General features: G+C 40.0%; 1 protein-coding gene across 1 annotated transcript; it reads right to left on the minus strand.

The window, feature by feature from the left end:
* Positions 1 to 2,488: 2,488 nt before the first annotated feature.
* On the minus strand, positions 2,489 to 5,818 carry LOC149208696 (cellulose synthase-like protein E1). The gene is made up of 8 exons (XM_089394122.1): positions 5,477 to 5,818; positions 5,058 to 5,382; positions 4,787 to 4,927; positions 4,507 to 4,632; positions 4,179 to 4,391; positions 3,839 to 4,090; positions 3,400 to 3,747; positions 2,489 to 3,291 (listed from the first exon to the last, which is right to left on the minus strand). Exons 1-8 carry the CDS (start codon positions 5,773 to 5,775, stop codon positions 2,722 to 2,724), a joined length of 2,274 nt encoding a protein of 757 aa, XP_089250248.1. The 5' UTR covers positions 5,776 to 5,818; the 3' UTR covers positions 2,489 to 2,721.
* Between the last annotated feature and the right edge of the window lie 6,245 nt (positions 5,819 to 12,063).

Raw genomic sequence — 12,063 nt, forward strand, 5'->3', positions numbered from 1 at the left:
TCACTTCCCCTACGCCTTTACCCAACATACTTTGAGGGTTGAAAACTCGATAGTTTATTGGTTAGCCAACTCGTGCACCAAAGAGGAACATGAAGACTCTGCCCTTTGTTGGAATACAACCTCTGACTATGGGCACTTGAACCTTGGAGACATGGAGGCTCTCTCTCGGATGGTAGATCAGGACATATCCTCCCTCGATGGGGTTGACGGGCAAGAGATCAAGGAGGCTTTGGGATCCCCAACCACTGCCAGCAAGTAATCATGCAAAGCATAATGGGACAGGACATGGGGTTATTGGCCCTTCCAAGGAACTACCATGGCAATGAGAGTCTTAAGTACTTGTTCTAGAGGAGGAGGGTTGTAATGTGTCTATGGCAAGTGATGAGAACATAGGGAGAGTAGAAGGGTGACGGTTTTATTCACTATCCAGGCTTCCAGTGAAATCCAAAAGGCCGGAGTGGGAAACTATTGGTGGGAGCGATATGCCTATGCGTCTGGTATTGCCTTCAAGAATTTGTCTAGGATCCTTGGGCACCATTTTTAGAGATTTGGAGTCGATTAGCAGTCTATACCCTCGTCGATTTGCGGAATTACCTTCTACTAGTCACTTATAAACTACTTCTATGGAACTTTGCCATCTACTAAGCTTGGGTAATTCCATCGTGCTTGGTCTAGTTTCTACAGTTGGTTTAGACTTTGATTTCTTCATTAATTTCAAGGTCACTAGTCGAGGAGGCGGGTGGCTTTGGCGGAAGAAGTTTGTTGATCGCCCGGAGAGGGAGCCTGAGAGCCCAGTGAATTGGTATGGGAAATGTTGGAGTAGGAAAAAATTTGACTTATAGGTTCAATGTTTAGGCCCCTCGTGGACTGGACTTTGTGCTTCTTCAGTATTTCTAGTCAGTGCCTTCCTCTAACCCTTTTGTTCATTAGTTTGATTGGTCAAGATATTGTGGTGCCTTAGTGCTTTAAGGGGACAAAATTCTATATCTAGGAGTGCTTTGAGGGTGGGTGCATCATAGCTTTGTCCTCTTTTCAGTTTGAGAGGTTGTCTAAGATGAACCGAGGGTAATGTGCTAGCTAGTTGTCGTGTTTCTATGAATTTGAGAGGTTGGAGTGTCCTTGGGTAGTTGTAAGCTCGAGGGCAACTTGGAGGTGGGCAGATGACTCCCATTCTTGGAGCCCAGGACAAGTCAACGAAGAGAAGAGGGTGGAAAGAGCTAAGTGTTTGAAGGTGTGGGTGTGTAAGTGCATGAGGCAGAGAGGGAAGTGCTTCAGAGTGTTGGAGCCCGAGACTGTTTTTGCAGCAGGAATGCAACGACAACGACGGAAGTCCCCTCATGGAGGAGGCCAGCGTGGGCATGCCAACAATAGAGGTGTTGGTGCCTCTTCCTCTAGTGACGCTCATTCAATTAGCTTGGATAGGGAGGATGGGTTTGCTCAGATTCCGGGTGAGCCACCAAGCCATGTAGTCTAGGCCAATGCATTGGACTCCATTACTGAAAAATTGAGGAGAATTCAGGTCAACATGGACATCCTCTAGAACCACAGGTATGAGGATCGCAATGAATATGTTGCCTACTGGAATGACATCCAATTCACACAAGAGGAAATTCTAGAGCAACTAGCTCATGCCTGTCGCAGCGGCCGTAGAATTCATGACCATATAAGTGAGATCGAGGAGCGTCTGAAGCACATCGAATTTCATTAGCATGACCAACAAATGCATAGGGAGAAAACAGCTCATGTATACATGCATCCACCACGTCCACCACCCTTATATGCACACGCTAGGTTGTGTCTTAGTTATAGCTTTTTTTTGGCTTGTATAACTGAGAAGCCCTCCAGAAATAAGGTGCAAATTGATAAATCTTATGTTGTATATTCTAGTTCTCCTTGCTAATAAATCCCGTGAGAGTGAGATAGGACGAGTTGATAACCAATAATGTGTACTTGTTTTGCCTTCACTAATATAAAATTTATGTTTTAATAGACAAAAAAAATATCGATTATTTTGTAAATATATAAGTAAAAAAACATAAATTTATTAATATATATAGATATAATTTAAAGATAAAAAAACATTAATGCCTTTTTACTCGGTTATCTTTATTTTCATTATAAATTTTGGAATATTTTAAGAGGAGTAGAGTAAAACAATTAACATGACTTCTATTGATTGAATTACAGAATATTTACTTGACTAGTATACCACATACTAATTAAACTTATATTTTCTAAATCTATAACCAAGTTAAGTTCAGCTCTTTTAATCTATCCGTTAGTCAAAAACAAAATAAGTCACTTCCTTAACATCATTGATTGAATTACAGAATGTTTACTTGACTAGTATACCACATAATAATTAAACCTATATTTTCTAAATCTATATCCAAGTTAAGTTCAGCTCTTTTAATCTATCCGGTAGGAAAAAACAAAGTAAGTCACTTCCATAACATGAACGGTTCCACCATACTCCACGGAGTCAAAAACTATCATATAGATATTAAACTTGGAAACAGAATTGGATATTTCTCAAAAAGATGAGAACCATCACATATGCGAACTTCCAAGTGGGATAATGAGCTTTAATCTTACAGAGAGATTTGGATATTTCTCTAGAAAAACAAAAACTATCACATATGCGAACTTCGAACTGCGGATAATGAACATTAAGTCGAGAATGGTTTTAATAGCTTATTATCTTTTAAGTCACCAGCCTTATTATAGTTCTCGTGACCAGGCTGGAATGGTCATGGAAGCGACCGAACAAACAGAAACTGCAACTGAAATAGAGAAAATTGTAATGGAAGCAGGTATTCTCCCTGTGTCCTTCCTCATAAGCATGGCCTCCAATATAGGATAACTAATTATCACTATGAAGCTGCACAAAACTAACTGCAAAATCATACACTCAAAAGCCGAATACCCTTCTCGCAGTATTCGAACTAACCCACCCATCAGAGATATCAAGTTTATTGCTGCCAAGGTTGCTGGTGGAATAAACAAACCAGATGCCACACCAAACTCAAAAATTTCCTCCTCGTATCTTTTGGCCGCTTCACTATCCACTACCTTGTTCGTGACCTCAAAGCCTACCTCTGATACACCAATAAGCTTGCCAGCAACTTCAATCAAGCCAAACAGATAGGATGTCACGCCCTTTATCATCCACATTCTCTGATCGTTCCACCAACTTTTAAACGAGCCCCCGATCCATATAAACTCAATCAGACTGTAACTATATGCAGATACTGCTAACGACGCAAAGAGAAAGAACCATGAACTTGATACCTGCGTATAACCAAACAAATAACCGTAATGAAAAACAGGCAAAAAATTCATTGTGGAACGATACTAAAAAAGAGTATTTCTGAAGTTTTTGCACTTGATGAAAAATACCTTTGGAAATATTGATTGACCACGAAGCATGCAAAGACCAGGAATTAAACCGCAGCAAAGTATATGAATGGAAGACAGACACCATAGTGAGTAGAAACTATGGCACATTCTCTGTGCTATTAGTGTTCGCTTAATTCCATATACGTGTGGGCAAAACTTACTTACAAACAATTCCATGTGGCCAACAGCCCACCTTTTATGCTGAACTAGTGTATCATTCAAATTATTTGGTGCGCACCCCAAAAAAGCATTTCGTCTTGGAGTACAGAAAATAGATTTCCATCCTCTGCAGTGTATAACAAAGCCTGTCAATATATCCTCCACAGCACAGCCATAAATCATGGCAATCTGCAAGAGACAAATTTGTGTTTCGGCATTTAGTATCTTGGTATTTGGTCACCTTATATGATTAAGAAATGACACGGGAAGTGGGACCTGCCTCTTTGCCCCACAGGGTGTTATCTTCGTATGTGCAATTTGCAAGATCCCGTGCATGATTCAGCATCTTTGATGGACTTGTTTTGTCTTTTGCAACGCTTTCGTCTTCTGTACAAACAATGGAGTATGCAGCTTTATGATATTTTGAGGAGCTCTGTGGTCTTTCACTTCCGCATAAGGCATCCCTACGGTGAACGCATCCGGTGCCTACGTAGAATGGACCTTCAATTCCATCTATTCCTTCATATTGGATCTGCAATTGAAAATTTACAGGTCTTATTAATGCATTTAACTTGATATTTTCACATAATTTCGCAGATGTGAGAGCCGTATATACTCACATCGAATATCGTCTTGAGATTATTCGCATATAGGTCATTCTTCGTGATGCCATGAAAGCTTTGAGGAAATTGGACGTAGGCAAACTGGTCACCTGTCGTGGGGTCCAAGAAAAAGCACATGGCTTGACGAAGTGCTTCACAATTGTTGGTGTACATGTCGCAATCAAGAGTGAGAATGAAGGGAGCATTGCTCATTACGCCAGAGACTCTTAGCTGCCAACGTTACAAATTAGTTCTTGTAATATTTGGCGACCTTAACTAGACTGTACTACTAAATTTATTCGTCGACCGCTTGGTAATTGGAACAGAAGATATGAAAATATATTACCAGAACATTAAGAGCACCGGCCTTGTAATGGTGGGGAATTCCAGGTCGCTTCTCACGCGAGACATATATAAGACCGGGCACATCATTTCCTTCAATGTCCCTCTCCTCTCCTTTCTCCAGTAAAATCTGCACTTACCAATCAAAGATTCGGTCGAAATAAAACGCAACTGACAAATATATGTGCAGAATTTGAATATGGTGCAAGACAGGTGATCTGAACTAGAAATGTTTAGCACAGCATAAAATAGATATGATTCGAAGCCTCAATAAGGAAGAAGACCTGAACTATACTCGGATGATCTCGCCTACTGCTTCCAGAAACCCAGTCCTTGAATCCCTTGTGTTCTTTCTGTTTGTCTGCTGGAACATTGCCCATCTCCATAACTTCGTTGATTCGATCCTTCAATTCCAAATACAATTTCTGATAGAAGAATGAAAGGGGGCAAAAAAAGAGTCAGTTTAAACCTGGTACAAGAAGCGGAGAAAGTAAAAAACTAGAAGTAATAAATTTAGTAGCTAGCGTTCTCCAAGATATAATGCCATCGCCTTACATTTGCATGTTTCCAGTCTCTTGTGAAGTGCAAATTCACATTTTCCAGAGCATTGGAATTTGAGAAGTATGCCTCTGGACATCTGTCTTGAATGGAGTAGTTATCACAAAATGGAATCCAAATCTTTGCAAAACGTGAAGCTTCCAGGAGAGCATAAAATGTCAGCGGCGATCCTCCATCATCAGAAACATAACATGACAATTTTTCCACAGGATAATCTATAGCCAGAGCGGACAATACTGTGTTTATAAGAGTCAGTGGAGGTTCTTTGATAGGATCAGCGGTGCATATAAATATATCCACAGGCGGTAAATCGCGCTCAAACCTGACAATATATTCATTTAACATAGCCATGAAACCGTTGTATAAATTCAGATTTAATTCTGGTTCTCCTGAAAAAAAGATGAGCAAGTTATTACCTCTGAGAGAGTCTTTTTGGGAATACTGTTCGCTGAACTGGCCACCACCTAAAGGTCTGCTCTAAAATCCATCTGTATGAGAAGCCTAGTTCTGCCACAAATATCACAATCCATGGCCAATAATCCTCACTTGGGATATGCATCAGCCGATAATATATGAGACCAATTATTGCAGAAAAGTGGACGCAGGCATAAACTCTGTATATGAAGGATTTCTTTTCCCGTGTAGTATACAGAGGAAAGTCGTTAGGTTCCATGAGCAGCTTGCTTCGATTACCAAAGACAAAGTATACCCTCATATATGTCGTTGCATTCTTTGTTTTATAATTACACTATTCAATAGTCACGGCATTCTTATAAAGCTCCAAGCTATATTATTGTACTTCAGATTGAAACGAAAGATTCTCTTACAGTCAAGAGATTGTCTACATGATGTGTGGCTGGCATTCTGAACCTTATCGTCCCACGGTCCCACTCGATGCAACATCCCTTGCACGGTTAATGACATGGATTTGTATTTCAGTGTTTGGATTTCGAATATATTTATAATATTCCACCATCATAATAATAATAAATATTTTTTATTTTTTTTTATTTTTTATTTTATTTTATTTTTTTATTTTTTTTTTTTTTTAAATTTTTTTTTCGTTTAAGAGTCCAACTTTCTAATTCATTAAAGTGTAAAATCCATTACAAAATGTATAACAGTTCACCAGGAACTTAAGAAAAAAGTGGATAAAGCCCAAGACTCCCAAATACCTAGCCCAAGGCCGAAGTCCCGCCCCTTACACACCACATTGCTACCTCTTAAAGGGAATACCAAGCCTCCAAACTACTAAACCATTAACCGCTAACTTTCCAGGCCTCAAGGAAACCTCCAAAGCAAAGAGCATCGGAAGCCATAGAGACTCCAAAACCCACGAAGTCGTCAATAGTTCATTAACTTGCATCCCCCGACTTGCTTCCTTAATCTCCACCACTGGATCCTTCTAATCAATCCAACGATTGTAGAGTATTTTGCAATGTAAAGAAGCCCGACTGTTAACCAGAAGGTCCCACTGACTTGCTCGCTCCATGCTGACGGTCGATCCGCTCTCCCTGATCTGATGGCTAAGGATCGTATCACCCGGTGCAACCCTACCGAGCATTATTGTGCGAGAAGGGTGGTAATGCACCAGGCCCCACTACCACGTGTTATCCGATGAATGGGATCGCTTCCAAATACTCAAAACTACTTCCCGCTTATTCCTCATGCGATCGCCAGAAAACCTCCCCCAACATGTTAAGACGATCGCCGATGGAAAACAGGGGGTATTATGGCCCAAAATCTGTATTTGAGACGAATGAATCATCACTTTCTCTCCTCGTCTGTACCTAAACCCGTATCTGAAACTATCATTGCCATTCATCCTTTCTGCTGAAAGGCTAGCCCTCCCCTTTTGTTTCTCCCTGGGCTCTCTGAGCAAATTCTTTACTTGTCTGCAGAGGTCAAAAAAGGTTTGCCTCCCATACCCAGACGAGCCATGCAGAAAAAGGCTACCCATGCAAAACACCGTGATTAGGACCTAGCTGCTAAGTCCCTATCCTCTTTCGCTTGCTCATGACATAGAGTTTTCACTCTGCCCTTAGGCCAGTCCTGCCAATTCATTGTAATCTTGCTATTAGGACAAATCACCCCTTGGTTGGCCAGTAGATCCGCCAGCTTGTTGGTTGTTCTGTGAACATGGTTAAAACTAACAGTACGAAGACCCTGGAGATGACCCTGAATTCTCTGGAAAACCTGGATAAGCCTCCAGTGTTTTGAAACTTTCTCCGGCCCTGTTCCACAGTTGATTCTTTTTACCGAGTTAATAATTAACTCTGAGTCCGCTTCTATAATCACATTCGAGCGGTTGTCCTGCTTCAGAAACTCTAAGCATTGCTCCATAGCCATTAGTTCTGCCATGTTATTGGTAGCTTTACCTAAATGACCATGGAAGATGGAGATAATACTTCCTCTTTCATCCCTTAAAACCCCACCATAGCCAGCTGTTCCTGGGTTGCCTTTAGAAGCTCCGTCAATATTGTATTTCAAATACCCTGCTCGGGGGGTATACCAGACATTTTTCTCCATATTTGAAGAAATCACTTGCCTGTCCAGGCTTTGAGGAATGATCCCCTGAATACCCAACTGCCTTAGAATTTTCAAATCTGCCTCTGAAGGAGGATTTTTAGGATAATTCTTCACTGTGGATCCTACTGTTTCCTTCCGCTGTTTTAAAATCATCTCAAATAGGAGATGAGAGGGTTTCTTTTCTTCTTTAAATAGTCTCTTGTTCATTTCTTTCCAAACATTCCATATAATAAAACTTGGTGTTAGGCCCAGGCCGAGTTAAGCCATTCATAATCAGAAAAGTTCCTTCTCCAATTATTGAGGGTGTTAATTATACTCCCTTTGTCTCTATCTGATTGACGAAAAATGATGGCAAAAGAATCCCATAGCCAGGAGGTAAATCTGCAGCTATTTAGTAAATGTTCCATTGTTTCCTCTTGATCCTCATAGAGTTGGCATCTAGAAGGCCCCATAACCCCCCTCCTCCTAATATTATCCCAAGTCAAGATTTTTTTGTGATGCACTAACCACATGAAGAGTTTGATCTTCATCCACCCATGGTGCCTCCATAGGTTTGGCCAAGTCTTGTCTGGTATAAGAGAATTCAGCTTAATTAGAATTCCTTTTGCTTCCTTAAGATTGAAGGTGCCCTCATTATTATTGCCCCATCTTAGTTGATCTTGCCCTCCTGTTACTAAAATTTTCCTTTGGTCCAGCGTTTTCCTTAATATCTCCGCTTTTCTATTCAAGGGGCTCCCCTCTTTGCCAACAATATTCTTCCAAATTCTTGACTTTTCAGTATGATGTATATGCTCCCAGAAGTCCTTTACCTTAATTATTCCTTGCATATCTCTCTCATGCTTAAGGTCTAAAAAGTCCTCATTTAGCAGTATTGGTTCTTGTTGCCACTTGTCCTCCCAGAAAAGAGCTAAGTTTCCCTCTTTGATCTCCCAGAAACTATTTTCTTGTACGAGGTTCCTGTTCTCCCAGGCTTTGTTCCAGATGTGTGAGCCTTTTATGTTTCCAGACATTCTTAAGAGATCCCTAGTGTGCCATGAGCTAGCATATTTTTCCTTCCAGATATTTGCCCATTGGGCCTTTGGATTTTGTACCTAGCGCCACCAAAGTTTGGCCTCTAGAACATTGTTAAGAATTTCTTGATCATCCAAGCCTAGGCCTCCATAGTTTTTGGGCCTATAGATTTTATCCCAAGAAACTAAGGCCCACTTTTTCCTTGTTTCCTCTTTACCCCATAGGAAATCTCTTTGGATGTTTCTGAACTGCTGTAGGACCCCTTTAGGAGGCAGGAGGGCTGATAGCATGAAAACCGGAATAGCTTGCAGAACTGCCTTAGTGAGAACCAGCCTACCAGCTAGGTTTAAATATCTGATGGTCCATTTTTTAACTTTATCCTATAGCTTATTGATTAATGGTTCCCAGATGCTTTTGTGCAATGGTTTAGCAGTAAGAGGGATACCTAAATATTTTTAGGGGAGGGAGTCCCTTTGAAAGCCTAGAATTCTAGAAATATTTCTCTAAATCGCAATATTGGTATTAAAGAAAAAGATTCTTGATTTGGATAGATTGACTTCCATACCTGTGGCCATGGCAAAGACGTTCAGTAACTGTTTGTAGGTTGTAGCTTTTTTGACTGTAGGGATTCCCTGAAGCATGGTATCATCTACAAATTGTTGATGAGTTAAAGCCTGCTCATTCTCACATAGTTGAAGACCTTTAATCTTACCTGTGACTTTAGCATGCTTGATACATCTACCAAGTCCTTCCATCATGAGAATGAAAAGAAAAGGAGAGAGTGGGTCTCCTTGTCTGAGGCCTTTGGAAGGATAAAAGATCTTTGAGGGAGAGCCATTCACCAAAATTGAAAAGCTGGAGGGGGTCCCTAATGCCATAACCCACCTAACCCAATTATGATCAAAACCAAAATCAATAAGGACCCTCTTCATATAGGTCTAGTTGACCTTATCATAAGATTTGACTATGTCTAATTGCATGATCATTCCAACCTGATTTTTTCTACTTAACGAGTGCACCACCTCATGGGCTTGAATGATGTTGTCTAAAATTTGTCTGCCTTCCACATAACCTGATTTTTCCCTTGAAACTAGGGTAGGAAGGAGAGGTTTAAGTCTATTAGCCACTACTTTGGATGTTATCTTGTAGACCACATTACAAAGAGCTATGGGTCTGAACTTATCCGGAGTTTGTGCAATATCCTGTTTGGGGATAAGGGAGATGAAGGAGGTATTGAGCACTTTCAAGATAGCTTTGTTTAGCCTAGAATCCTCCACTACATTCAAAACATCATGTTTGACAATATTCCAGCATGCTTTAAAAAAATCCACATTGAAACCATCCAGACCTGGTGCTTTTCCATTCTGCATTTCTTTGAGGACATCCCCTACCTCCTCTTCAAAAACTGGCCTATTTAGATTGAAATTGTCCTCTTTGGTTACCACTTTGGTATGTTTCTAGTTACTTCACTGGTAGACTGCTCCTTGTCTGAAATATTTTCCTGAGTGATTCTTCGGAAATGCTGAACAAACTCAATGCCAATATCCTCGTGGGTGGTTAGAAGAATCCCATCTTCGTTCTTGATTGAAGATATTCTGTTGTGAGTTCTGTTTGCCATAGTAGATCTGTGAAAAAATTTCGTGTTTCGCTCTCCCTCTTTTAGTCATTGAACTCGAGACTTTTGTCTCCAAAAAATTTCCTCTTGTATGCACAGATTATCCCATTCTTGATGATATTTATCCACTTGGTTACTTTTATCTCAATCAAATCCATCCATGATCAGAGCTTGGTTGAGAACCTTCATTTCGTTTTCAACAGAACTTTTTTCCACAAAAATATTGCCGAACTCATTTCTGTTCCAATCCTTTAGTCTGAGTTTGATATGCTTTAATATTTTGTGTAGAAGAAACATTCTTGTTCCCTGAATCTGTAGATCTTCTGCCCACCATTTTTTAATATTGTTGATAAAATATGGGTGGAAAAGCCAGATATTTTCAAATTTGAAAGCTCTGTTTCTGAAAGTACCTATACCTTTGATCTCCAATTGAACCGGCCAGTGATATGAGCCTTCAAAGGGGAGAAATTTCGCTATTACTTCCTTATTTGTAAGCATAAGATCCTCTGAGATAATGAATCTATCTAGCTTTGAGGCTACCTGAAACTCGCCTCCTCTTTTGTTATTCCAAGTAAAGAGACCAGTATTCGTTTCAGTATCTATTAGGTTCATATTGTCTATGAAAGTTTGAAATTCTAAAGAGTCTTTACTAAGAGTTCTGATTCCTCCTTTTTTCTCCGAAAGAGATTTAATCATGTTGAAGTCCCCACCCAAGATCCAAGGTATTCCTGCCTGTCTGTTTCTAAGCTCCACCAGGGAATCTAGAAACTTGAGTTTGTTGTCTATTCTTTGAGGGCCATATACATTTGTGACCAGATAGGTGTATCTGTCTCCTACAGGTTGAACAACTACTGATAAGTAGTTCCTGGTTGCCTTCGCATCTAGTATGCTGATTTTTTTAGGGTTCCAAAGAGTGAGAATTCCCCCCGCTGTATTCTCTACTTTGACTTCTAGAAATTCAAATCTACTGAGCCATTTGCTATGAATTTGTCTTAATTTTTGAATGGAACATTTTGTTTCTTGGATAAATATTATACCTGGCATTTCTTGTTTCATCGTATTACTAAGCATTCTCTGCTTTCTCCTACTCCCTAGACCTTTGATATTCCAAGATGTAAACTTCATAATTAAATATTTGTGAAGGAGTAGCTGGCTAGATCTTTCATCTTAACTGAATCTATCATTAGCTTTCGACACTCCATCAAGAGTTCATTCTGCATTTTGCTGCCTCTTTTCTTACCTGGGTTTCTTGTTGCTAGTCCCGGAGTTATTTTCATCGTCTTCACCCCTCTGTTGTCCTTCTTGTTTATGTTTTTTCCTTTCTCCAATGTATTTGACTACATTTTCTATAAGAGCAGTTGTTGTATTCTGTTGAGCTCTTCTTGAGGTACAGAATCTACTCCTTCTGTATTGCCCTGAATCAAGAACCCTTCCAGATCCAGGTTTTCATTATCCAGAATCTGCTGCAACTCATTTTCCTCCAGGTCCATTTCACTCTGGGTCATTTCCTGATCCATCTCAAGTTCTATGTCACTTATCATAGTTTCTTTCTGATAATTAGTTTCATGTGTTTGTTTACTATCTTTTTCGTTTTCCCTTTCCTCAGAATTTTCTTCTATAGCTTGATCTTCCTTAGGAATCTCTTCGTTTTCCTCAAGAACTTGGAATTTATTTTCGCTGACTTTTAGCCTTTCATCTTGATAATGCTTCGGTCCTACTTTTCCGCCTTTTCCTCACTTTACCACTTTTTAGAAGATGTCCTTTTCCTTCGTTGTGTTTGTTTTGTTGTTATTTACTACTTTACCAAGTGGACAATCTCTAAATACATGTCCATGTTCATGACATCTG

The sequence above is a fragment of the Pinus tabuliformis genome, chromosome 1_2 (assembly GCF_031772625.1).
Source record: "Pinus tabuliformis cultivar Carrire ecotype Pingquan chromosome 1_2, CPIR1, whole genome shotgun sequence".
Lineage (NCBI taxonomy): Eukaryota > Viridiplantae > Streptophyta > Pinopsida > Pinales > Pinaceae > Pinus > Pinus tabuliformis.

Excerpts from the sequence above, each read along its gene's own strand:
- LOC149208696 (XM_089394122.1), bottom strand. The coding sequence starts at position 5,775 with ATGAGGGTATACTTTGTCTTTGGTAATCGAAGCAAGCTGCTCATGGAA. Across the intron at positions 4,091-4,178 it reads ATCTCAAGACGATATTCGAT|ATCCAATATGAAGGAATAGA; the intron begins GTGAGTATATAC and ends TTTCAATTGCAG. Across the intron at positions 3,748-3,838 it reads ACACCCTGTGGGGCAAAGAG|ATTGCCATGATTTATGGCTG; the intron begins GCAGGTCCCACT and ends TGTCTCTTGCAG.